This window comes from Panthera tigris, chromosome A2 (assembly GCF_018350195.1).
Source record: "Panthera tigris isolate Pti1 chromosome A2, P.tigris_Pti1_mat1.1, whole genome shotgun sequence".
NCBI lineage: Eukaryota > Metazoa > Chordata > Mammalia > Carnivora > Felidae > Panthera > Panthera tigris.
In genome coordinates, this window is record NC_056661.1 from 13633760 (window position 1) to 13661193 (window position 27434).

General features: G+C 53.2%; 2 protein-coding genes across 4 annotated transcripts in view; one reads left to right on the forward strand and one right to left on the reverse strand.

Moving 5' to 3' along the window:
* Positions 1-27080, reverse strand: LSM4 (LSM4 homolog, U6 small nuclear RNA and mRNA degradation associated). Of its 3 annotated transcripts, none has more exons than XM_042978628.1 (5): positions 26891-27080; positions 9743-9784; positions 5690-5788; positions 2518-2701; positions 1-688 (listed from the first exon to the last, which is right to left on the reverse strand). In XM_042978628.1, the coding sequence occupies exons 2-5, from the start codon at positions 9743-9745 to the stop codon at positions 597-599; spliced, it is 378 nt and encodes a 125-aa protein (XP_042834562.1). In that variant the 5' UTR covers positions 9746-9784; positions 26891-27080; the 3' UTR covers positions 1-596. The 3 variants fall into 3 exon arrangements, with proteins under 3 accessions (XP_042834562.1, XP_042834561.1, XP_042834563.1); XM_042978627.1 differs by lacking the exon at positions 26891-27080 and adding an exon at positions 14317-14418; XM_042978629.1 differs by lacking the exon at positions 26891-27080 and adding an exon at positions 14007-14025.
* Positions 23373-27434, forward strand: part of PGPEP1 (pyroglutamyl-peptidase I) — a 29576-nt gene continuing 25514 nt past the window's right edge. Inside the window, exons 1-2 of the mRNA XM_042978619.1 lie at positions 23373-23478; positions 25464-25516. Of these exons, the coding sequence (XP_042834553.1) occupies positions 23445-23478; positions 25464-25516 (87 nt within the window). The 5' untranslated portion in view covers positions 23373-23444. The remainder of the gene's footprint in view (positions 23479-25463; positions 25517-27434) is intronic.

Below are 27434 nucleotides of genomic sequence, written 5' to 3' on the forward strand. Positions count from 1 at the left end.
TTGGTAGTTGTATTTGTTTTTATTTTTGTAACACAAACAGGGAGAGAGGAGGCAAAGGGGCAGGGCGCAGCAACGTCCCAGGAACAGCTTCTGTGGCGGCATACGTTCCTACGTATTTGTTTTCAAAAGGCAGTTCTGAGGTCCGTGTTTCAGGAAACTCCCAAGGCTGTCAATCTCAGTGCAAACAGCTTAAAATAAAAACCTCCGGTCTGTTCACCACAGGAGGATCCAACTCAAAATGCAAAATAAGCCTGTTTGGAAAGCGCCCGCCCTCAAAACAAGAGCGAGGGCTTTAAAGACATACTAAACACAGAATCTTCCAGGAATCAAGTCAGCTGCGGCATCACAGAACCAAAAACACCAAATAACATATCCAACTGTAGAACTGCTGGCTTTAAAAAATAAAGGGGTGGGGGGGGGGGCTTACGTAAAAAGGATCACAAAATGACAGACGGTGGGGGGACGGGGGCTCTTCCCTAACACCTGCCTCTTCTTTTTGCTCTGAACACACTCCCGAATCGGAGAGCAGGACCGCAGTGTCAGGGAGCGGCAACAGATGCTCAGGGGCAGCTCAGTCTCGGGGGACGAGGGGCGGCTCACTGTTTGCCCGCCTGTCTGCCCGGCTTCTTTTCCGGCTGACCTCTGCCTGTGCCTGGGATCCCACCTCGGCCCCGGCCACCAAACACACCTGTGAAGACAGAGGAGGGGGCTGCAGCAGAGCCAGGTCTGGAAGTCCAGCTGAGATGTGGGGTGGTGCTCCAGAAAGTTCTCAGTGTTGACAAGGGACAAGACCAGGTCCCCAGGGGTACGAGGGATGGCAGGGAGGACAGAGGTCAGCTCCCAGTCACACTGGGGCTTGGGGCGGGCTTCCTGGGAGAGGGCCCGGGGCCAGGGTAGGGGGGAGTCATCAAAAGGACAGAGCCAGATGGCTTCCAGGAGGAGGGGAGCGAGAGCCCGAACAGGGACAGCACTCAGCCCAGGGGGAGGGGCACAGGCCCCCAGCTCTGAGGACCCAGGCTTCTCTTTCCCGGCACCGCCCACACCCAGAGAGAAACCAGAGTTCCTCTCTGCCCAGGAGAGAAACCGTTGGGAGATTCTGTGTGTCCAGCCTGGGGGCGGGGATAAGGGAGTTCTCTGCCCTCTAACCCCCGCTGGCCAGTGACGGGGCTGTGTTTCTAAGACATTTTATGTGGAGCCCGAGGTAGGAGCTGTGTAGGAGGCTGAGTAGTCAGGGATAGAACACAACCCCACCCAGGGAGGACCCGGAAGGACCAGGGCAGCATGGGGACACAGAAAGGTGCCCACAGTCCCCCTTCCGCCACAAACCCACAGCGGGCCCTACAGGGACTGACGCCAATGCCCGCAGAAGCTGCCTCTCCTCACCTCTCACGGGCAAGACCAGCTCTGCCACACACCGTGAGATTTCCAGCTGCCGCCGAGGGTCCCATGGCCTCTCTCTTCAGAGTGGCCCAAGGAATTACTCCTCCCTCAGTCTCTGCTCCTCTGGGCAGCTCACTCAACAGTGGTGGCCCCCAGCACGAAGAGCCAGCCCCCAGGTATGGAAAAGGCCCAGTTCACCCCCAGGCCTCGGTAACCCTCCATCTGGAGTGCCCTCTCCGCCTCCTCCCTCTGGCTCACTCCTGACGATCACGGGGAGCCGGGCTGACTCTGTCCGTCCTGGCCCTGCCTGTGAGCCCCCCGGGGGGGAGAGGGGGGCGGGACCTAGGCCTGGCACACAGAAGGCCCCTACAGATGGAAGAGACAAAGCCAGGGCCCTCCAACAAGAGGAGTGAGTAGGGGGTGGGGGGTCTGCAGATGGCCTCTGGGCTCAGGCCCCAGCTGACTGCACAACAAATTGAATTTTAAGCCAGATTTATAATCCCGGGGTTGGGGGTAGGGTGAGGGGAGTCGATCAAAAAGGCACGAACTCTTCCTTGTGTAAAGGAGAGACAGCAGGGAAGGGTCTCACGCCAGGCCCTGAGCTGGGATTCTCACCAGCAGCCTGGTGAGGCAGGGGCCCCCAGACTCTCTGCAGAGGGGAAACTGAAGCCGGGGAGGTGCCTCGCCATGCCCAGAGCACCTGCCAGGACCCACAGGTGGGCATCAGACGAGGGCTCAAGTCCCACGTCCGCACGGGCACCGCATCAGTCGGCTGGGCTGGACCCAGAGTTAAGGGAGCACCGATGACTGCTGCCGGGCAGAAGGGCCCAGGTCGGGGAGGAGGGGGGTCAGCACCACCCACCAGGACTACACGATGCTCCTTGGGTTGGGCCTGTGGGGCTGGGGCAGGCAGCAAACAGCAGCACCAGGAGAGCCCTGTGAGTCATGACCCCCAGCTCTGCGTAGGGGGCTCAGAGCCAGGCCTGTGGCACCGTGACGGCACCACCCAAGAATGTCAACACTGGGACGGGATGGCTGACACGTGCTGCAGCCACCCTTCAGCGGCAAGGCCCGGGCAGACCCCGTGGCCTAGCCAGCTGGAGGGGTCGGGGGGAATGAGGGGAGAGAAAGGCCTACCTCGCCCAGCACCCCCCATGCCTCGACCCTTCTGCTGCTTCTGCTGCTGCAGGCCACCGCGGCCACGGCCCTTGGCCACCACCTCCTCCTTGACCATGTCGATGATCTCATCAGGTATGCGCAGGTACTTGATCGTGCTGCCACGGATGTAGCACTCGGGCATCCGCCAAAACTTGTCCCCATCCTGTGTGAGAGAAGGGGGAGTCTCAGATCTGGGGGGCATGGGGGGAGTCCCTGCAGAGGGGGTGCAGATGGCCAGGGCACATCTGTCCCTCATGTCCCCATTCCCACCCGGGCCACAGTCCTAGCCTCCCTGCACCTGCAATCACCCCTGCGTAGTTCTCAGTCCTGGACTTGACGTGGGGGTGGGGGAGCTGCCTTCCAGTGGAATCTCTCCAGACCCTTGGTATCCCTTTATACAGGAAGAGTCAGGGGATCACATGAGATAGCTTCCTCATTCTCGACCTGTCCTCCTGTGTAGGACAGGGTTTGTTACCTGCGGCCCACAGCCCAGAGAAGGCTGTGGCCCTACGTACCAGGCACTGCCACAGCCCGGCCGTGGCCCAGCCCCTCCACTCTCCTGCCCCCAGCCTTCTAGAACCCACCTTCTGGAACCCTCTCCTCCTGCCCTGACTCACTCATTCATCCACATGTCTCCTGACAGGCTCTGAGCTGGGTGTGGGACACAAGTAAGTGGGATAGAGACTCTGTGTGACCGGTGAAGAGGGCGGGAGGGGGTGGCAAGGCTGGCCAGAGGCGGCAACCAATGATGCCAGTTTTCAGAGGAGCTAATTAAGGCTGGAGAGATTAGGAGGCTTGCAAAGTCACAGACTCCGGAGCAATGCCAACGCTGCAGGTCCTAGGATGTCAACTGCCTCCCCCACCCCCCCGCCCCGTACCCTGTGACCAGCACAAGGCCTTGCTCCACACCCCCTCCTGTTGCCCTTGGGCAGGAGCCCAGGGCCTCTTCCTTCAGATTAGTTCTCCAGCCCCACCCCTGGTACCCTGAGCCAGAAGTCTTGGCAGCCCTCTCCTCCCTGCACATCCCTAGAAATCAGACCAAGACACTTCCCTTCTCAGAACCCAATCAGGGCCCCCTTGGCCCAAGGACAAGGTCCAAACTCCTCAGTGTGGCTCCCAAGGGCCTGAGATCTAGCCCCACCCTGGCTGCCCTCTCTCAGCTCTCGATGACGTGCCTTCCAGATGGAAACTTCTGGAACACACAGTGGGCTTCTTGCCTCTAGCACTTTGCACATGCTGTTCCTACTTTTCCATGTCTGGCTAACTCTGACCCCCGACAGGCCTTGCTTCCCAGCCTCCTTGAAACCCCCAGTCCTCATGCATAATACTTCCCAGCAGTGCCTGGGTCAGGCCGGTCTGGCCCAGTAGAAGTACTCAACATGACAAATGGAAAACTAAGGGCCAAAAGGAATGTCTGGGAGCCAACTCTTCCCAGGAGTGTGCACAAGCCCCCAACCCGCACAGGAATCCCATGAGGTCTCGGGGCACTCCTCTCCCAGGAAAGGTAGGCCAGGGGCCAAGTCCGCAGGGATGCAAAGTACAGCCTGACAGAAACAGAATGATTCCATGGAAGCTCAGGGCTGGGACTGGCTGCTCAGGGCTCAGCTTTCCCTTAGCCAAGGACGGGCTGGGCCCAGCACACTCCCTGCAGGAACCAGAGCTTACTCTGCATTCCCTGGCAAGAGCTGAGCAGCATGAGCTGAAACCACCCTCCAACCAACCTTAGCTTTCCAGTGCTTTCTTGGCCCCTGGGGTGTCTGTATCCTGCCCATGCTGCCTGCTGCCCAAGGGAGGTGCTGCTACCACATGTTTACAGATGAGGATGCCGGAGAGCCCAAGTGACACTGAACCTCACACCGGCCTCTCTTTCCAACCAGTAGATACAAAGGGACCCAGGAGGACCCACATGTCCAATCTCTGCTGGCGGTGGAGGTCAAGGCTGACCTTGCCCTGAGAACTGGCGGTTGCTTCCAGGCCCCAGCAGTGGACACAGACCTACTGGCCACGCGCTCGGCTATGCACTGTGACAGCGTCTGCTATAGCCACACTGGAACTGCCCAGACACCTGCTGCCAGAAGAGCGGCATGAAAACCCGGAGAAAGTTTCTAGCGGAACACCTCCCACAGTGTACCATCACAAGAAGCAGGGCACAGAGCCACACAGGTGAGGGGAGACGGTCACACTTACCAGTTTGCCTGCCGGGGTGTGAACCATCCAGGAGGACGGCCCAGGGGGAAGACGGGCTGCCTAGTGCTCTGCTGTACTCTGGGATGGCAAGCCTCAGGGCACCTGCCCACGGGCTCAAGACAGCCCCATTCTGGATGGTCCCCCTGCACCTTCCTCCCCTGTAACATAGGGGGCTGTTGCCAAAAGGGGGATGGAGACTGGAATCAAGGCAGAAGGAAAGCCCTGGCAAACCCCAACACAGGTTAGCAGTAGAGAGCCCTGCCTTCACCACTATCATCATTCTCATTGCTCTGTGGGTCATCCTGAGGGCTGGGGAGGCCTGGGACCCTAGACCCCCAGTCCTGGCCCATCCAGGGGTCCTCCTGGCCCTGTACTTCCTGGTTTGAGGCCTTGGGAGGTAAACAAGTTTCCTAGTCCACAGGGCCACAGGGCTGCCCTCGCCCCCTGGTGGCCTGGATATCCCATGGCCACATCACCCTGGCCTGCTTGGCGAGAGATATACACAACCAGGACCAAAGGCAGCAGAGGCTGACAAGGAAGGTCAGGCTTGCCTTGGAGGCCACCGCCCTACCTGGACACTAGGGATCTGTAGCCAGAAGTGCCCCCTAGGCCTAAGTCCTTCTTGTTTAGGATGGGCACCAGAGGTGGGCGGATGGGGCAGCATCCCCATAGGTGCAAAGTCCGGGGCACTAGGTGGAGTTGGAGGCCCGCACATCTGCCCCCACCACACCTGGACCAGTCACTCGGGCCCCGCCCTTCCTAAGCCCCGACTTCTTCCATAGCCTTACCCTGGCGGGATGACCTGGCAGATGTCATCCCACAAGGGCAGGGAGGGGCCTTCACTCCCCTGAGGGCGCTGAGGCTCTATAAGTCCCAGATCTTATACCAGCCTGGCCCTGCCTGACCAGCTGTGCCAGAAGGCCCCCAGGCAGTGGGCGCCGACTCAGGGCACGAGGGCACTCACCCTAGATGTGCAGATCACCTCTCGAAGGTTAATGTTCATCCAGTTATCACAGCTCACCAGGTGCCCATTGTACGTCTCTCCATTTTTGAGTTCCACCAGCTGGAAAGAAACGGCCCCAAGTCAGCCATGGGCCCCAAGGGAAGCGCAGCCCTGCTTCTAAGAGCTACGGGACTATGGCCCGGGCCTCATTCTGACACATCCCAGCACCTCTTGGGACCCAGTAGCCACAGCACATGGTGCCTAACATGGTCCACACACACACACCCCCACTCCCCCACCCCCTGACCCCCGGCCTCAGTGGCCCATCTTACAGGCGACATGTTTTACATCCTCTGTATGTTTTGCTGGGCATCGTAGACTTCTACGATGAAACCAAAACAAATTTTTTTTTTTAAAGTTTATTTATTTTTGACAGAGACAGAGTGCAAGCATGAGCTGGGGAGGTGCAGAGAGAGAGAGAGGGAGACACAGAATCTGAAGCAGGCTCCAGGCTCCGAGCCGTCAGCACAGAGCCCGATGCGGGGCTCGAACCCGCAAACCGTGAGATCATGACCTGGACCGAAGTCGGACGCTTAACCGGCTGAGCCACCCAGGTGCCCCGAAACCAATTTTTTTGTGCAAAGCAAACAAACAAAAAAACAGAAAACAAAAACCAAACAAACCCACAAAAAATCCTCTACAAATCTTTCTTTAAAGGAACCAGTGAGGTTTGGGGAACAGTGGCCACTGATTCATGACAGCTGGGAAGGCACACCTCAGCTGGTCCGGGCAGGTGTGCCAGGGGCAGGTGTTCTTTGATGGCACATGTGTGAGCTTTGGTGGTCTGGAAAGTCTTTTTCCATCCAACGCTTACTTACTCGTCTATTTTATTTTATTTTATTTTATTTATTTATTTATTTATTTATTTATTTTTCTTTTTTTTCTTTTTTTTCAACGTTTTTTTTTATTTTTATTTTTATTTTTATTTTTGGGACAGAGAGAGACAGAGCATGAACGGGGGAGGGGCAGAGAGAGAGGGAGACACAGAATCGGAAACAGGCTCCAGGCTCCGAGCCATCAGCCCAGAGCCCGACGCGGGGCTCGAACTCACGGAGCGCGAGATCGTGACCTGGCTGAAGTCGGACGCTTAACCGACTGCGCCACCCAGGCGCCCCTATTTATTTATTTTTAAACGTTTATTTTTGAGACAGAGAGAGACACAGCATGAATGGGGGAGGGTCACAGAGAGAGGGAGACACAGAATCTGAAACAGGCTCCAGGCTCTGAGCTGTCAGCACAGAGCCCGACACGGGGCTCGAACTCACGGACCGCGAGATCATGACCTGTGCCGAAGTCGGACGCTTAACCAACTGAGCCACCCAGGCGCCCCTATTTATTTATTTTTAAAGCTTTCTTTTTTTAAAATTTTATTTATTTTGTGTTTTTTATTTTTTTTAACATTTATTTATTATTGAGAGACAGAGAGAGACAGAGCATGAGCAGGGGAGGGGCAGAGAGAGAGAGAGGAAGACACAGAATCCGAAGCAGGCTCCAGGCTCCGAGCTGTCAGCACAGGGCCCAACGCAGGGCTCGAACTCATGAACCGTGAGATCACGACCTGAGCTGAAGTAGGACGCTTAACTGACCGAGCCACCCGGTCGCCCCCTTACTCGTATATTTTAATGTGTTTTGGAAAAACACAAGTAGTAGCACATCATTCTGAAAATATGCTGACATTTAAAAAAGAATCAACTCGGGGAAAAAAAAAAAAAAAATCAACTCAGGTACCTGCCCAGGAGAAATAAAAACAAACATCCACGCAAGAACGAGTGTACAAATGTCACTGCGGCCAAAACAATCCCAAATAGACAAAAAATAGAAACCACCCACATGTCCATCAGCAGCAGACAAATGGATAAACAAACTGTGGTATGTCCATACAAAGGAGTATCACATGGCCATAAGGAGCGAAGCCCGGATACACGTTAAAATGTGGACGAACCTCGAAAAATATCATGCAGAGTGAAAGAAGACAAACACAAAAGGCCACACAGTGTATGATCCCATTTCTAGGAAATGTCCAGAAGAGGCAGATCCATAGAGACAGAAGGCAGGTTAGTGGTTGCCAGGGGCTGGGGGAAGGGGAGTCACTGTTAACAGGGATGGGGTTTCCTTCCGGGGTGATGAAATTGTTCTGAAACTACACAGAGGTGGTTGTTTATAACACTGTGAATGTACTAAATACCCCTGAGTTGTATGTGTTAAAAGGCTGAATTGTAGGGGCGCGGGGCTGGCTCAGTCAGAAGAGCATGTGACTCTTAATCTCGGGGTTGTGAGTTTGAGCCCCTTGTTGGGTGTAGAGACTGCATAAATAAATGAATTAAGTAAAAACTTCAAAAAAAAAAAAAAAAAAAGGTTCAGGGGCGCCTGGGTGGCTCAGTCAGTTCACCTGCCGGTTTCGGCTCGAGTCATGATCTCACAGTTCATGGGTTCCAGCCTCACATCAGGCTCTCTGCTGTCAGCGCAGAATCTGTTTTGGATCTTCTGTCTCCCTCTCTCTGACCCTTGCTTGCTTGTGCATGCACACACACACTCTCTCTCTCTCAAAAGTAAATAAACATAAAAAAAAAAAAAAGATTGAACTGTCTATGAATTATATTTCAGTAAAAAAGAGAGAACAGGATATATTGACGTATATCACACACTGTATGATTATGGGCAAAAGTCATTTAGGGAAAAAACACGTGTTATGTGATCCCATGTATATTTTTGAAAAGCACATTCATGTTTATACACGTATGTGGATGTGCAGGGCACCTGGCTGGCTCAGTAGGTGTAGCATGTGACTCTTGACCTTGGGTTTGTGAGTTTGAGCCCCAGTTGGGCCAGGAGTCTACTTAAAAAAAAAAAAAAAGTGTAGATGTGCATATATCAAAGATATAGTTAATTTGCTGGGAAGGTTAATGAAGAGAAGCTTCTAGGTTTTTTTTTTTTTTAATTTTTTTTTTTTTAACGTTTTTATTTATTTTTGAGACAGAGAGAGACAGAGCATGAATGGGGAAGGGCAGGGAGACAGGGAGACACAGAATCAGAAACAGGCTCCAGGCTCTGAGCCATCAGCCCAGAGCCCGACGCGGGGCTCGAACTCACGGACCATGAGATCGTGACCTGAGCCGAAGTCGGACGCTTAACCGACTGAGCCACCCAGGCGCCCCCGCTTCTAGGTTTTTTTTTAATGTTCACTTGTTTTTGAAGGAGAGAGAGACAGAGCATGAGCAGGGGAGGGGCAAAGAGAGAGAGACACACAAGAATCTGAAGCAGGCTCCAGGCTCTGAGCTGTCAGCATGGAGCCCAATGTGGGCTCGAACTCAAGGGCCGTGAGATCATGACCTGAGCTGAAGCCGAATGCTTAACTCATTGAGTTACCCAGGTGCCCCTGGAGCTTCTAGTTTCTATGTATCTCTAGTGTTTGACATTTTTTAAAAAAGTTTATTTATTTTGAGAGAGAGAGAGAGAGAGCATGTGTGTGTGTAAGTGTAAGCAGAAGACGGGCAGAAAGAGAGGGACAGAATCCAAGCAGGGTCCGCACTCAGCGCAGAACCTGACCTGGGCCTGATTCCACAAAACTTGAGATCGTCACTTGAGCCGAAATCAAGAGTCGGATACTTAACCCACTGAACCACTCAGGTGCCCCATGGTGTTTGACATTTTCTCCCCCTAAGTTTTTAAACGTTTATTTATCTTTGAGAGCAAGAGAGAGAGAGAATCCCAAGCAGGCTCTGCATCGTCAGCACAGAGCCCGACACAGGGCTCGATCCCATGAACTGTGAGATCATGACCTGAGTCGAAATCAACAGTCGGATGCTGAACTGCCTGAGCCACACAAGTGGCCCAGTGTTTGACATTTTAAGAAGCATGTATTACTTTTATAAGCAGCAGAACTAACCCAGGTCCTGACACAGGCAGAAGAGGGTTAGGAGGGCAGGTCTGCCTCACCCTTTGCCCAGTATCCCCACCCCCATTCTGAGGCTGGCCCCCACTGAAACTCATTGCCCCCGACCCACATGGACTCACCATGGGATGATTCTGAGCAGTCTTCAGCAGCGACAAGGGAAGCTGTAAGGCAAACAAAGGCACGTGACTTGTCTGTCTGATCAGCACCAAGGAGCCTTGGCCTCTGGGCACGGCCGGGACTCCAGTCTCACAAATCTGCCAGAGCCTGCATCCCTCACCCCCCCGATAGAAGACACGTGCTCCCAACGCTGCCCGACCCCAGGACACACAGCCGCCTCCCGGTGTGGTAAAATCTTGAACACTTCCCTCCTGCCCAAGATCAGAGGCAGCAGTCACCTGGTCTCGGGGCTGACCAAGGGCCTTTCTTTATAACTCACGTTGCATATATTTACACCCTCGACAGGAAAGGGCTTAGCCCTCCATGCTTATCAGTAGCATCACAGCACACAGGTCCTACTGCTGGTCGCGTTTTTTACTCAACTGCTGTCTCTGAGATGCATCCATGTGAATACATGCAGCTCCTTCAACTTCATCCTCAGTGAGGTTATTGTCACACCCACTCTACAGATGGGGATACTGAGGCTTAGAGACGGAGGACCTTGCCGGGCACTATAGAGCTAGTAAGAGATAGAGCCTGGCTTGACCCCATTTGCTGGAAGGCAGTTCATGCCGAGCCCGCGCCTCAAAGGGCAGCCAAGCAGCTGGGAGTCAGCCTTGATCGAAGGTGCCTATGTCTGAGCTAGGTTTTCAGAGAACACTCCATCAGGTAGGAGGAAGAAACATTCCAGAAAAAAATCTGTCATTACTACAAGTGACGGCAAATAAAAGATGCACTCTTTGAAATATCACCCAAAGTTTTCAAGATTATTAAAAAAAAAAAAAAAATCTGCTCTTCTCATTTTGGGTGCACAAATAACGACCCCCATGCTAAGGGCCTGCCTCTCGGTCTCCAGGAGGGTGACCTCGGGTGGCAGTGCTTGGGTCCGGGATTCAATGACAGGCCATCTGGCAAGGCCAGATGAAGGTTCCGGACCGAGGGTCCCACGGATGAGACACTGCCTCAGCGCGGGGGACGGGAGCTTCACTGTACCCTGCCCTCACCCTCCCAACGCAGGGCAGCTGCTTCTCCAGGCGGTGGCAACCGGAGGCCAGAAATGGCCCTCCACCCCCACAGGGGGGCCCAGTGGAAAGACTCGAGCGGGGATTCCCACATCCCATAGACCTTCTCTACGAAGGGCTGCCCAGGGGAGGTCCAGCGCCGGCAGGAAGCCAGGCCCAAGCCCACTTCCTGTATTGGCTTCCTGGAAGGGCAAGAGAAGAAGGGGCCACGTGGAGAAGAGGTGGCTGCTGAGAGGAGGGCGGGCAAGCAGGCTGGGGCCCCAAAGAGACAACCTGCAGCATCTGTGCCCTCATCTGTGCGATGGTGCCCAGGTGCAGAGAGCCATGGAAAAACAGGAGGCTCCGACTCCCACGCGGGGCCGCGAGCCTCGGTCGCCTTTTACAGTGGAGAAGCCTCAGGCTTTCCTGGGCAAGCCTGTTGTCTTGTGTCCAAAATGGGAATGTGGACCAGGGTGACACGCTCGGGTCTTCCTCCCAGATTACCTGAGGGGGCAGGGCCAGGCTGGCCCTGGAAGGCAAAAAGGAAGATGGACTCAGCACTGAGAGGCAGAGAGAAGTGCAGCCAAGGCCCCTCTAGATGAGGGACCAGCGGCCAGAGCAGGAGGGACCTTCCAGGGACACACAGCAAGATCCTGGTAAAGCCCATGAAAGCAAGCTGATGTCCGTCAGCAGGGGACCCACAGGGGTCCTCCTACAGCATACGCACCTTCTTTTTAATTTGTTTTATTTTTGGGAAAGCACAAGCGAGGGAGGGTCAGGAGGGTTTGAGATAGGGGGACAGAGGATCCGAAGCAGCCTCTGCACTGACAGGCTGACAGCAGCGAGCCAGATGTGGGGCTGGAACTCATGAACCGTGAGATCCTGACCTAGGCTGAGCTCAACTGACTGAGCCACCCAGGTGCCCTTTTTTTTTTTTTTAAGTTTATTTATTTATTTTTGAGAGAGAGGGAGTGGGAGGGAGAGCGTGAGCGGGGGAGGGGCAGACAGAAAGGAGAGAGAATCCCAATCAGCACAGAGCTCGAACTCACGGAACTGTGAGATCAGGACCTGAGCCGAAATCAAGAGCCTGACACTTAACCGAGCCACCCAGGCACAGGCTTCTATGCCGGCGCTGGCCTTTCCCTTGTCCCGGCTACTGGCAGCACAGCCCTGGAGAAGCCACGGCTTCCTCGGCTGTCACTGGCAGTGCCCTATTCACAAAGCAGCTGAGAAGGCGTCTGAGACACAGAAGGCACCAAAACCTGTTCCCAGCACTCCCCTGCACATCCAGTCCCCAGGCAGGTCACAAGGCCAAGCCAGCTCCAGCCAAACTGGACCATTCGGTTTCTCACAAGCCACACCCATTTGTGCTGTACGACCTTTGTTCCCCAAGTTCCCTCTGCCTGAGCTGTCCTTCCCCAGGCTGGTAGCTGCTCCCATATCACTTCCTAAGGCTCTTGGCCAAGCCCTCATAATAACCTCGTCTAGGGATTGAGATTTCCACCTGGGCCACCCACTGCTGCTTCCATTATAGGACAGAGCCAGTCTCTAATTATCTTGTTTATTATGTCTCCCTGGCTAGACTGGAAAACTCAGAGGGTGTGGACTTTGTCCAGTACCGAGCTTGGAGCCAGGCACTTGAGAGGGACTCAGTAAATATTTGCTGAACAAATACACAAGAAAACGCACACATCATCCAGGGAGGCAACCGGTGTGGGTGGAATAACTGCCCCACCCCACAGATAAGAAAAGGCGAGGCTCAGATGGGGAGGGGTGGCATCGGAACAGTCCCCCCAAGGCTGCAATGGCCGGGAGCAGTGTCCACATCTTGCCATCTTCCAGATCTTTATCCCTAAACTGAGCCGGAGACAGAGGCTGGAGGAAGGGGAAGATCCCTGAGAACTTAAAAGACTCGGTGGGGAAGAAGTTCTTGAAGGTGACCAGGGAGACGGCACAGGGCAGGACACCATTGGGGGAGACAAGGCCATCCGGAGTTGGGAAAGTCAAAAGCTTCAGAAAAGAGCCTCCCTTCCTCTAGGCTTTTTCAGAATGTCTGGGGTCTGGTTCTCAGGTCTAAACCAATCTAAGGCTAGACCTGACAGCTTCCTGAGGCTCCCAATTCAGGAAGCTGTCATGGATCCACCCTCCAGACCTCCTGCTTTCGGCCCCACCATGACCACAGGGAACTGGCAGTGTGTCATGCCTTGTCCCTTCGTGAACATTCTTCAGGCTGAAAAAATAAGTCTTTCCACAAGCACGGTTCTAGGCTCAGGCAACAACTTATCAGGGATAAAAGTCAAAGATCCTGCCTCCAGGGAGCTTAACTGAGGAAGGAAACTTCCGGTTCCGCCCATGCCCTCAGGTCAATTCTGCCCTCACTCCCTTCTCTCAATTCCTGCAACAGCCAGCAGTATTTAGTGCAAGCCTTCCCTAACCCTCAGGGTGACTGGTGCTGATGGGCTAGGCACTCTCCTTAGGAGGCTTGGCTCTGAATTTCTGTGTGGTCCTGCTTCCCTGTCCACACATTTTAATTTTTTATTTTTTTGAGAAGGAGAGAGAGAGCACGCAAAAAGAGGGGCAGAGGGAGCGAATCCAAAGCAGGCTCCATCCTCAGCTACGGGGCTCCATCCCATGACCCTGAGGTCATGACCTGAGCCAAAATCAAAAGTTGGACGCTCAACAGACTGAGCCACTCAAGTACCCCTACGCATTTTTTTTTTTTTTTAAAGTAAGCTCTACGCCCAACGCGGGGCCTGAACTCACACCCCCAGTATCAAGAGTCGCATGCTCTACCAACTGAGCCAGCCAGGCGCACCTCCCTGTCTATACACTGAAGGCACAGGCACTCTCTGGCCTAAGTCCAGAACTTCCAGACCCGAGAGCAGCATGGTTCTGGAGAGGTTTCCGGTCAGGGCCTCAGTTTCTCCTTCAGTGAATTGGGAGGGTGCAGTGATTCCACTCGTGGTTCAAAACGCCCCTTCTCCAGAAACGACACCCTGTGTGATCCAGGGAGAAGGCAAATCTCCTCTATGGGCCGGTTTTTTTCAGCCTGAAAACGAGTGGCACAGAAGACTTGTGCTAACATTCTAAGAACCTTGCAGGTCTTGAAAGTCTCAGAACTGGCTTAATTTGAGAACTCAGATCGGCCCTCTGTCGCTCCACCTTTCCAATATATGAAGTTAGATTAGGTCGGATGCACTTGGAGCCACTCCCTGCCCGAACTCACTCTAAGGCGTTCACCGGACCCTTTGCCGGGTCCCCCCTCTCAGGCCTCGGTTTCCCCATCTGCAAGGTGGGAAGACTGCAGCTAGGCAGACGTATTATGAGTACACGTTCGTCCAATCCTAAATTCCCTGAGAGCGACGTGCTGGGTGCCCTGGGAGACCTCCCTGCCCTCGTCTGCGGCCGGGGGGCAGAATCGAGGCCCTGGCTGCACGCTAGCTCCGCGTCGCCCCTGCCTCAGCGCCCGCCCCGAAGGCGCTCGGCGGCCGCGTCCCCCGCCTCCCGGAGAGACCTCGCAGCCGCGCAGCCCTCACCATGGTGTCGGCGGGGAGCCGGCTAGCCGACCACTTCCGCCGCCGCCGCTCACGCTCCTGCCGGTAGCCGCCCTGCCGCGCGCCACTAAGCTGAAATGAAGTGGCAGCGACGCGAGCCAGTCAGCGCGGGGCTCGAGGGAAGAGCAACCAATCAACGTGGAGTAGGGAGGGGTCGGCTAGACAAGAGGGACAAGGTTGGCTGTGTTCTCGCTGGAGGAATACGAGAGAGGGCCGTAAAGTGTCGACGTGAGTGCTGAAAAAGGGGCGGAGCCACGCGCGCCAGCGCCAGTGGCCTTGTGGGTAAAGGCGCATGCGCAGGTGAAACTGTCGTTGCTCTCCTGGGCTCCGCGCTGTGGGCAAAGCCGGATATTGCCACAATTTGCAAAGGAAGAAATTGAGGCTTCGTGGTTATTGGGTTGTGTCTAATGCCTCCCTTAGGGCTCCTACACTTCTGATTTTAGTTATTTTAGTTGAGCCTCGCCCCAGGCACGTCTTTTGGTAGGTTGGAATCCCGACTGTGCCTCTCTGAGCCTCAGTTGGGTGGCCATCAAGGGTTCCTTCCTCTGCTTTGACCTTCAAGCTTGTAAGTGAGCAGTAGGTGCCTTCCTCCAGTGACTACTCTTTTCCAGGTGTCCTGAGTGTCAGCATTGGCACGAGAGCCTTTCTTACCAAGACCAGGGCCAAGTTCTTCCAGCTAAGAAGGCCCTATATTTCCTGGAGCCTGCTTAGGGAGGCCTTGACGCTCACGTTCTCAATAAAAATTCCCCTGCATCAGGCCTCAGAGACCCGAGCAGAAAAAGATGGGAACACATAGGCCTAGCCACCTCCCACTAAAATCTCCCCTCTAGGACCTGGTGAGGGAGGGAGATCTGGGTGCCCAGCGCTGCTATAAATGAGCTGAGTCAGGCATGTTATTCCCTTTCCCCTCCTCCTTAAAAACCGAAATAATCATCTCTACCAACCAGGGTTACTGTGTGGCTTGAAAAAATATGGAAGCCACATAAAGTGCCAGGCACCTGGGAGCGCTGAATCAACAGTTGTCCTTCAAGCCTTAGCTTGGGGTCCTTCCACCCCCAGAAACCAACCTTGAAGACTCAAGGGCACATAGCCTATCAAGAGGGTGACCCCAGGAAACCCCTATTGGAGGCGGAGACTGAGAAAGGGAGGGTAGGATCCTTGCAGGGGGCACCAATGGGTAGTCAATGCAGTAGTCTAGCAACTGGGGGTGAGTCCAGCTGGAGACCTCACGGAGACAGCAGAAAAGCTGGTGTCTTAATGGTGATTCCACCTAGGGTCAGGGCAGCTGGGGTATATATTCAAGCCTTCTCTAGCATTGGCTTAGGCCTGGGTGCTGGTGGGGTCTGGGTTGTGTGCAGGACACTGGTAGGTGACTAATAGTGATACGCCACTGGGTTAGAGGGATTAGAATGACAAGCCAAGCCTTGTTTGCCAATGTTAAAAAGGCTGATTAAGGTAAACAACAGAAACTGCGGTACCATGAACTGTCTCGGCATCAGCATGGTGGTGGAAATAGGAAGAAAATCACAGGCTGGTACACTCCTTTCTGATTTTCCTCGACTTCTGTACTTACAGTTTCTTCTTTGGCCCAACTGGCAAACGCCTGTTCATCCTTGAAAACTCTGCTTGGGTGACCCCGTGTGGCAGACTGCAGTCACTGCAGTTGTTGTCGGCCCTTTTAACATAGGGATGGCCAGGCAGAATAGAAGGCTCCATCCCCCTGGCCCATCATGATTGGTTAAAGGAGGAGCATGTGACCAGCCAAGGTTAATTAGGCTCTCCCTTGGGAGGGATGCTGAGGCTGGCCAAGAGAGCTTTCCATGGAGGTTAAAAGTGACACAGTGAAAGACTAGGATTGGTTTTCTGGACGATGCTTTCTCTGCATGGTGAATCCAACCTCCACAAGAGCTACCGTGTGGGGAAGGAGGCATGGTGTGAGCCCCTGGATCCAGCTGTACCTGAAGCCATGCAGTGTGACTTTCCACTTAGCCCAAAGTGTTGTCCTTTATTGCTTAATTCTCTTGGAGTTTGGAGTCGGTCCCCGGCAGTTGGCATAAGGTGCACTAATGTATAGGTGCTCTGCGAACATTTCCGTGATAGCCCCCCAAATCGAATCGTCCCTTCTCTTACACTTTGAACTTCAGTAGCTGGCACTGAATCACTACCTAGTCTGTGTCACATTGTCATTGCTTGCTTGCCCACTTAAGCCTTCTCAACTCTGACTTGTAGGCCCCTGTTTATTGCTGTCAGCCAAGTTCCTGCTTTTCATCAAGGACACGTGACCCAGGCTCAACCAATCAGAAGGCTCCCCCGGGATGGTTCTGAACCTGCAGAACCCGAGCGGGAGTCAAGTACAGACCTCCCCATCTCGACTTCAGAATCTTGGCCGTATTTAATCCTGGATCCAGCTGTACCTGATGCTTCATAAATCCTCCTCTTTCCTTATCCCTTGAACCAATAATGCTATTTTTTTTTCCAGTCTACTTTAAATTGTGTTTCTGGGGGGCGCCTGGGTGTCTTTGCTGAGTGGTGGACTCTTGATTTCAGCTCCAGTCATGATCCCAGGGTGGGGATCTGTGCTGAGTGTGGAGCCTACTTGGGATCGTCTCTCTCTCTCTCTCTCTCTCTCTCTCTCTGCACCCCACCCCTCAAATAAAAATAAAATAAATATAAGTTGTGTTTCTGACAGCAGAAACCTAAAGAGTAAAGGTCAAGGTATCTGTCAAATTAACAAAAACACTCTACCCTACACTAAAAAAGGGGGGGGGGGTTGAAGAATTGTAAGACCCCATGCTGTCAAAGTGGTGGTGAAAACTGGTACACATATGTTTCCTTTCGAGTGGGGAAAACATTGGCATTGTTGGCCAATTAGGTCTCAAAATCCACAGACGTGTCACGTCCTTCAGTAAGCCATTTCCAAAATTTTATACCAAGGAGATCTTGCAAAGGAAGGGAACCACTCTATGCCAAGGCCTTGCAGCAACGTTGCCAATTGTAAAATAACACGAAGAACATCAAGGTCTAACAGCAGTGGACTGGTTGCATAAACTACGGTTCACCCACTAGACGGAATATTTTCCATTCATTAAAAATTATATGTAACCTCACCATCATCGCCAAGGGTGGGCTGAGCTCCGTGACTCACTTTCAAAGAACAGAGCAGAGAAAGGGGAAAATAGTGACTTGACGGTGGAGACATGTAACAGTTGCCACACACAGTGGGGTGAACGGCAGGCCCCGAAAGACACGTCCAGGTCCTGACTCCGGAACCTGGGAATGTGACCTTACTTGGAAAAAGAGGCTTCCCACATTTAATCAAGTTAAGGGTATTGAGATGAGATTGTCAGGGGTTTAGGGTGGAGCCCAAACCCAGTGACTGATGTCCTTCTAAGAGAAAGGCAGAGGGACATTTGAGACACCGAGAAAACAGAGGCAGAGTTTGGGGTGATGCAACCATAAGTCGAGGAATCCCCAGGAGCTGGAAGATCCAATGAAGGATCTTCCCTTAGAGTCTCCAGAGGGAAGATGGCCCTAGGGACACCTTGGTTTTGTGCTTCTGGCCTCCTGAACCTTGAGGGAAGAGATTTGCGTTGTTTTAAGCCACCGAATTTGTGGTCATTTGTTATGGCAGCCACAGGAGACCCAGAAGACACCACTATGAGAAATTGTGTGGATGTTAGGGATCCCTGCTACGATGAGACGAAAGGGGCGTCTCACCTCTCCGGTCTCCCCCAAACACCCACAGCCCCGTTCTAATCACAGCAAGAACATCAAACAGACCCAGACGGAGGGTACCCCACAGGACACGGGCCAGTCTTCCTCAAGACTGCTCAGGTCATGAACAACAAGGAAAGACACATATCCCATTCTATTAAGGAAAAAAAAAAAAAAAAAAGATTCCCCTTATTCTGTGTGACCACATTGTCATCCACGCTAATGCACGGAAACAATTCTTTACAAATGAAACTTGGTTTTTCAACAACTCTGAGAAGTTCGGTGCGGTACTGAGTCCATTACATCGTATCGATGTCAATTTCTGGTTTGGCAATAGTTTAGTAAGATGGACCATTTTACGGGGCCAAGCTGAGCAAAGGGTCCATGGAAATGCTATTTTTGCAACTTTATATTAGTCTTCAGCTGTTTCAAACAGAGAAGTTACAAAAGCTGAGTGACCAAAAGACTCGAAAGCAGCCTGTCGAAGAGATACTTGTATACCCGTGTTCATAGCTGCTGTCTTCGTGACGGCCAAAAGGTGGGAGCAGCCCAAGTGTTCACGAAGGGATGAATGGAGAAACAAAATGTGGGGTATTCATACAATGGGCTATTATCAGCCTTAAACAGGAAGGAAGTCTGACACATGCCACGGTCACGGAGGAACTTTGAGGACACTGTGCTAACTGAAATAAGCCAGTCACAAAAAGACAAAGGCTGTATGATTGTATTTATATGAGGTCCCTAAAGCAGTCATAGTCATAGAGACAGAAGGTAGAATGGTGAGCGCCAGGGGCTGGGGGAGGAGAATGGGGAGTTAGTGTTTAATAGGGACAGAATTTCAGTTTTACAAGATAAAAAGTGTTCTAAGGACCACTCGCAAGAAAGTGTGAATGTACTTTTTAATTTTTTATTTTTTTAATGATTATTTATTTTGGGGGGGGGGGAGTCAGAGAAAGAGGGAGAGAGAGAGAATCCCAAGCAGGCTCTGCTCTGTCAGCGCAGAGCCCAATGAGGGTCTCGAACCCACAAACTGCGAGTGAGATCATGACCTGAGCGGAACTCAAGAGTCAAACGCTTAACCGACTGAGCCACCCTGGCGCCCCTGAATATACTTCTAACACTACTGAACTGTCTGCTTAAAAATGACAAAATTTAGGGGCGCCAGGGTGGCTCAGTCGGTTAAGCGTCCAACTTCGACTCAGGTCGTGATCTCACGGTTCGTGAGCTCGAGCCCCACATCGGGCTCAGTGCTAACAGCTCAGGGCCTGGAACCTTCCTTGGATTCTGTGTCTCCCTCTCTCTCTGTCCCTCCCCTGCTCACGCTCTGCCTCTCAAAAAGTGAATAAATGTTAAACATTTTTTTAAATGGTAAAATTTATGTTAGGTGTAATTAAAACACACACACACACACACACACACACACACACACACACACACAAACCCCAAAACTCTAGTGGCATTTTTTTCAAAAGGAAAAGTGTCCGTGTTGGATTTATTTTGGAGTACAGGTATCCCCAACTTTTCAAAAGTTCACATTATGCCACTTGCTTTTATGAAGTACCTACTCCTTAGTACCCATTTTCCATAACCGAAAGAAATGGGAAGGTTTAGCGACTGTTCTGCAGCGAGTCCTTATAGAGGCAGCATCCGGGGCAGCAGGAGTGGAAGCCCCAAGCTCCTTCTCTGAGAACTACACTCAGCGTCACAACATCAAGCCACCAGAGCACCCGCCTGTGGCTGTGAGCGTCTGTGTCTTATTTTGATTGGTTGGTTGGTCGATCGACTGAGTCATTCATTCCCTTAACAAGATGCGTCCTGGGGCACCTGTGAGGCTCGGACAGTTAAGCCTCCGACTTCGGCTCAGGTCATGATCTCACAGTTTGTGGGTTCGAGCCCTGCGTCGGGCTCCGTGCCGACAGCGTGGAGCCTGCTTGGGATTCTCTCTCTGGTGTCCCTCCCCTCCTTGTGCACGGGATCTCTATTTCTCTCTCTGAAAATTTAAATACACATTAAAACAAACACACAAACAAGATGTGTCCTAAGGTATCAGAAAAGCCTAAGAGGTTATTTTGGGGGGTCTGGGAATGCTAAAAATTTTTTTCCATATTAATTTAGATGCTTCTTTGCCATTTCTGCTTACTAAAGTTTTCACAGAAACACTCTACTTTCAGATAACAGCAGAAACCTGTAGGTGATGTGTGTTGGGGGTGCAAAAGCTGTTGGCGATGTTCCCCCTCTACTCCCACTTTCACACACCACCCCCATCCCGGTTCTCTCCCCAAGAGGCCCTAGCATCAATTTCTTGTTTTTCCCTCCTGAGATATTTTCTGCATTTGCAAACACATTTGTGTTTCTCTTTCTTTCTTGAACATTTGCTTTTTATTCCATAAATTCTTCTACGCTGGATTTCTTTCCTCTTCTTTTTAAATATTCTATTTATTAATTTGTTTTTATTTCAAAAATTTTTAACGTTTACTTATTATTATTATTATTATTATTATTATTATTATTATTTTGAGAGAGAGAAAGATAGACAGAGTGAGAGCAGGGGAGGGGCAGAGGGAGAGGGACACACAGAGTCTGAAGCAGGGTCCAGGCTCTGAGCTGTCAGCACAGAGCCCCATGCGGGGCTTGAACTCACGAACCGAGAGATCATGACCTGAGCCAAAGTCAGATGCCTAACCGACTGAGCCACCCAGCTGACCCTGTTTATTTTTAAAGTAGGCTCTACACTGGACTTGGGGCTCAAACTTACCCTCAGAGATCAAGAGTTTCATGCTTTACTGACTGAGCCAGCCAGGTGCCCCTGATCTTTTCTTTTTTCCTTTTCTTTCTCTTTGTGATAAAATGCACACAACATAAAACCCCTTAAACCATTTTAAAGTGTACAATTCATTGGCACTAAATACGTTCACCATGTTGTACAACCAACGCCTCTATCTACTTCCAGAACATTTCATCACCCCAAAATGAAACACCATCCCTCTTACCAATCACTCCCTCTCCCCCCTCCCCCAGCCCCTGGCAACCATTCATTTGCTTTCTGTTGTCTATGGACTTGCCTGTTCTGGACATTTCTTATTCATTCATTCATTCGTTCGTTCGTTCATTTACTTTTGAACATTCGTTCATTCATTTACTTTTAAAGTTTTCACTTATTTTCAAAGAGAGCATGAGCGGGGGAGGGGGGGGACAGAGAGAGAGAGAGAGAGAGAGAGAGAGAGAGAGAGAGAGAGGGAGAGACAGAATTCTGACAGCAGGCTCCACACCATCAGCACAGAGCTGTTCTGGGTATTCCTTATAAGTGGAATCATACCCTCCGTGGCCTTTTGTAACTGGCTTCCTTCACCAGGCACGATGTTTTCAAGATTCATCCATGCCTGGATCAGAACTTCATTCCTTTTTATGGCTGAGTAATATTCCATTGCATGGATGGGCCAATTTTGTTTCCCTGTTCAGCCGTTGATGAATTGATGAACATTTGTTTGTACAGACCTTCGGGCAATTGAATAACGTTGTCATGAACAATCACGCACAAGCATTTGTTTGAACACCTATTTTCAATTATTTTGAGTTTATACCTAAGAGTGGAATTGCTGGTCCTATGATCACTATGCTTAACTTTTTGAGGAACTGCCAAGCTTTTCCACAGCAGCGCTTTAGGGCTTGGCTTTCCAATGTAATTATCTTGCCCCGCCCCCCCCCCCCCCGGCTTTTTTTTTTTTTTTTTTTTTTTTTAAGGAGCCCTCCATTTCTCCCTGCCTCTTCATCTATCCCCTGGTGTTGCTGGGCCTTTCTTCCACTCGCTCTCAGCAGTACCGTGTGACTCAGTTTCTCCCCATCAGCGCTGACTCTGGATGTTATACAGGTTTCCTTCCTTTTGTACATTGGGATGAGGGCAAGTGATGTGGCTTCCCTCCCTTCACAACCCTGGCTTCTAGCAACATGTGCAGACACTTCTGACAATGTTTGAGTTATGAAACGTGATCGTGGGGAGATTTTTGTTCTGTTCTCTTCTCCCACTTGGCTTGGCTCTTGTTCGCACAGCTGGTGCAAGCCGGCTCTCAGATTTTCTGAATTCTACCTGAAGCTGCCAGAGACCAAAATAGCCACCGAGTATGTGACCTCTGGTCTGAGCTTGCAAATCAGGGCTCCAGGCCAGTCCGAGGAGCTCTGCCCTGGGTATTCTGAGGCTGGGGCCAGAGGCAGATGGCCTTTGAGTCAGCACCCAGGCTAATCCGGTGCCAAGGCTGCTTGGAATGAGATGTCAGCGACCCGAGTCCAAGGTCTAGCCCTGTTTTCTGATGATGGGGCCAGAAACTCAGCTTTCTCTGGCAGTTTTTGGAGAAATCCTGGTCTCTGATGATGATCATTAGTGAGCCACCTACAGTATGCCAGGCACATACTGGGTGCAGGGACATGGCTGTAATGGAGGCAAGCTCCTGACCTGGAAGTTCTAATCCCTATGTCAGAAGAAATGGGAAATAAATCAGAAAAGTAGAGTCTATCATGGACTGTGGACGAAGGGCAAGCAAGGAAAGGAGATGGACCTACTCACAGAAGGTGAGGGGCCGGGTAGGGGATTCTCAGCCAGGGAGGGCAAAGAGAACACCCAGGAAGAGGTGAAGTGCAGCTGACTCCTGAAGGAAGAGAAGCAACTAGGTTCGCAGATACCGGCAGGGCATGTTCCAGGCAGCAGGAACAGGAAGTGCAAAGGCCCTGGGGTGGGACGCTGCTAGGCCCTTGGAGGGCTGTTGGGGCTAGAAGTGGGGTAAGTGTTGGGGAGACGGAGAGAGGGGAAGCCTAGGTCTGCGGAGCCACATCACCTTCTTTCTTTGCAACATAGGAGCCTGCAGAGGACCTCTGGGCTCTGCACCGCCGCACTGTGGTGCTGGGCTTTCGCTTTATTTCGTCCCCCCTCTCAACCTCCTGGCCCGCAGGCTGCTTCTGGGACTCCAGGAGGCTCTAGTCGAGTGGCCTTAGGATCCATGCTTCAGTTTCCTCCTCTGTAAAACGCAGCGACTAACGGAGCCTTACCGGCAGGTGGCGGGGAGGGGACCCAGATAATTCACAGCCGTGAGCAGACAGCGGCGCTCAGTGAGTTCAAGCGGCCACGCCGCACAGGACGAACTGTCCCCATCACTCAGGTGGAGACACTGAGGCCGGGGAAGGCGGGGAGTTGGGCTCTCTCCGGGGGTTTGTGTTCGGTTCTGGGCGCGCACGCAGCGTCTGGCACCCGGGGGCGCGCACGCCGAGCGGCCCGGCCGGGGGCGGGGCCGGGGCCGGGGGCGGGGCCGGGGGCGGGGCGGCGCGGGATCCGGGCCGCGGGGGCAGCGGCGGCTGCGGGACTCGCCAGTCCCGACGGGAGCGGGTCCGAGGCGCAGCCTGAGCCCGTCATGGAGCAGCCCAGGAAGGCGGTGGTGGTGACGGGTACGCTGATGGCGGCCGCGGTGACAGCGGCCGCGGGCAGGGGCGGGTCGGGCGGCTCCAGAGCCGGCGGGGTCGGGAGGGGCGCGGTGGCCGGGCGGGGCAGGTGCTAGGAGTCGTCTTAGGTTTGGAAGATGTCATCGCCCAGCTCAGTCCGCGCAACACGTAGAAAGTGAAGAAGGAGCGCCCCTGTGTTCCCCCTGTCAGGGGTCGGGGCAGGCAAGGGCGTGGGGGTCCGGTCAAGTGCCCAGCGCGGAGCAGGCCCCTCGGACGTCCTTCCTTCCCCAGGTGAGGACAGTGGCTCTCTGGGCACCTGTCTTCTGTCTGCCCGGCTGGTGGGCAGGACTGGACTTATCCCTGCCCCTCCCGAGGTCGGGCCTGTCCCCACCCACGGCCCCAGGGGACAAAGGCCAATTTGCGGGCAGGAAGTGCCCCAGTGACAAATGAACCTCCTGGCAGCCAGTGCTCCCCCAGCCCTGCGCTCAGAGGGGGCCGCTCTCCTGAGGCAAGAGCAGGTGGCGGTCGGGGGACCTCGAGCGGGTAGCCGCTGTCCCTGTTATCGCCAGGACCGGCTGAGTCAAATATCTTTTCGCCCCGGGCTGTTTATGGGTGAGTCCTTCCCCGCTGTCACCAACTCCCTGAAACTTAACTTGTTCCTCCTCGAGGAGACTCCGCCTCAGGGCCACGTGGGCGTCAACTTCCGCCGGCCTCTGGTTGGGGGGTCATTTTGACCCTCTGTCTGGAGGGGTCAGAGTAGGAGATCCCGCTAAGGTTCACGCAAGTGGTTTGTGGACCCGGGAGGGTGAGGCTGGGCCTGGAATTCTCAGGAGGATAGAAGAAGGCACTCACTCAGCAGATGTGTGTAACTGGGGCGAGGGTCACTGCCCCCCCTCCCCCCACCCGCGCAGCCCTCCTGTATCTGGTTATTTGTTCCTCTCGTGTCCACTATGCAGGGAGCCACCGGAGTGGACTTTTTCCTTGCATGAGTTCACGATAGGTTCACCATCTCCATTTGGCAAAGGGGAAACAGGCTCACAGAGGTCACCCTGTTTGTAGGTGGCTGAGCTGAGACTCATACTTAGTCTATGAAGGAGGAGAGAGGGGGTAGGGAAATCCTGCCCCCACTGGGGGGGGGAGGGGAGCCTGCTGTTCCAGGACACAGCATCCCTTGGGGGGGGGGGGCTTGACACCACCTGGGACCCTCAGTCTTCTTGGGGATGTTCATTTTTAGGCAGGGTGACAGGGTGATCAGAGTAGAAGAGCTGTGGACTCTCATGAATCTGGTTTAAAATCCCAGCTCTTCTGCCTTCTGGCTGTGTGACCTTAGGCAGCTGTTTTCACCTCTCTGTGCCTTAGTCTCCCTCCTGTAAAAGGGGCCCAAGAAGCAGTCTTGGCTGAAAGGGGGATGCGGTGAGGCCGAGTGCCACAGTGCGTGCAGAGCATCCTCAGGTGGACTCTCTTGGTTTGTAAGTGGGGCTGGAGTTTGAGCAAGCGGACAGGAGGGTGGCAGGGTGGTGTCCCCGTCAGCCTGTCCTGGGAGACACCCACATGCATCCCTTAAGTGCTGTTCCTTACTTTGTGGTGGTTCACGGAGCCCAGAGGCTCTGCACAAAGACGGCGAGAAAATAATTGTAGAAGGGGGTCGGGCATAGTGGAGGAAATCACGAGGGGAACAGGCCAGCCCTTTCTGGGCCAAAAGGCCACTGGCCCCTTGCTGGGCACAAAAGTCAGGTGACGGTGAAGACAAGAAAGGACAGTTAAAAGCGGTTAAGAGCAGAGAAAGGAGGGGGTGCTCCGAAGGCCCCTGGGTGCACCCAAGAACACAGGACCAGGCCCCCTGACATTGTCCCACGTGACAGGTGCTCTCGAAGATCCCTGTTCCCCCAGGCGGGGCAGCAGCCTGACCTTGGGCAGGCTAGAGAAGATCACTGGGTGGTGATACGCTGACTTCCCTGTTTTGGTTTTTGTTTTGTTTTTTTTTTTTGCAGGGTTTGGCCCTTTTGGGGAACACACTGTGAATGCCAGCTGGATTGCAGTGCAGGTAACTCAGATCCGGAGGGTAGGAATCAGGCTTGGGGCTGGGGTCCCCCTGGAAATATATGGCACCAAAGAAGGGAAGGAATCTATGAAGAGAACGCCTCCCTTGAAGCTTCCTGCAAAACGTTTATGCCCGATACACTCTTCTTTCCACATGGGAACCACTGTCACTTGCACCTGTCGGCTTGCTCTGCACCGAGCACTCTGAGTTTCCCCCACAACCCCTTGCATGGCTGGGGGCACTTATTCGTGTGCCCACTTTACTGATGAGGCAACTGAGGCCCAGAGAGAGTTATCTGAGGTCACACGGTGAGGAAACTAGAATGGCAATTGCCTCAAAGGTACCCCATGCCCCAACCAGGTTTGGGGGTGACCGGGCAGGGATGTTGGGGGGATGTATTAACCTTGTTGAGAGGATATAATGACCTTCACTGTTGCCTCCCAGCAGCTGGGGGAGGAGAAGGCTGCATATTGGGGGGGGGGTGCCTTTCCCACTATCCTGAACAGGTTGTTAGCCTGCAAAGCCTTCCAGTTTCTTTGTCAGATGGGGCATTTGGAGAGACAGACGGGAACAATGGGGAGAGAGAAAGAGAGAAACGTTTTCTCCTTATATAAATCAGATCTGCAGAGACCGGAGCCAAACTCATGTTAATCCTAGCCCATTAGCTGCTTGATTTAAAGCATCCCCTGCTTTTCACTCCAGAGCCCTGACTTTGGAGAAAAATCCAAGTTAAAACCTCAACGCATCAACCCCTAGTTGGGGGGCCCCCCACCTCTGATGCCACCCCTCATATAGACCTCAAAATCTTGGCGACTTTCCTTTTTAAAAAAATGGGCACCCCACCTTCTGAGCGGGACAGAGGGACGGGGTCCCCGGGACCGCAGATGGAAGCGTGTCCGGGGCTCTGTCCATTGGACCCGCTCCCTGGAGCCCCAGACAAAAAGGAAACAGCGTGTTTCTGAGGACGTTGTGTGTCTGGCTTTGTGCGAGTTTCAGACAGGAGCCTTCACGGGGCTGAGTGGACACAAAGCCGTGTGTCTGAATTCCTGGGCCCCAGACACTATGATCTGCATCTAAATAGGAGAAAAATCAATTAAACAATCTTTGGAAATCCCTCCGGGCTTTGGGATGTGGATGGTGGGGGACGGCAGCTTTTCATCCCGCTGCCGGAGGGGAAATACCCCCTGATATTTTGGTCGCCCAACTTGCCAGACCTGGCCTCTGGAAGACTTTGAGTTTTCTCCCTCAAGCTTAGGAAACAAGAAGAGAGGCTTCTCCACCATTCCCTGGATAAAAAGATGCCAACCTTCCCAGATCTGAGCGTTTCCCTTAAAACAAAACCCAAACAAATAAGAAATTGTAGTTGCTCATACATACTTTGAGTGAACGCGTCGGCGTAGCTCCACGAAATTTTCCGCACGTGCACCTTCGCGTCACCCGCGTCTGGATCAAGATCTAGAACATTCCTAGCCCCCTTCTCTGCGCAGAAGAGCCTTGGTGCCCCTTCCTAGCTATTTCCCCCCAGGCGTAAACCTCTCTGCTGACTCCCCCCCAACTCCTCTGCCCCCGCTGCCGCCGTGGGTGACACCTGTTCTAGAACTCGGCATCAATGCAGTTGCACTTGGGTCTGGTACCTTCTGCACAGCACAGTGTCTGCGGGTTCCTTCTGTGGGGTGGCTGGGAGCTCCCCTTGGTGTGTTTTAGTTGACCTGGGTAACACGGATTTGCCCGTGCAAAGGGTGTCCCGTTGGGTGGGTGGAATCCATCCCTCAAGAAAATGTGCCTCGGCATGTTCTTGCTGTGATCCAGACCTGAGTTCTGAGTCAGTCCCCTCAAGCTGAAGATGGGAATTTTGTTCCCCGGGCTGAGCAGCAGTTAACTTCCGGTCCCTACTGACTTTTCAGAAGCCCAAGCTGTCATC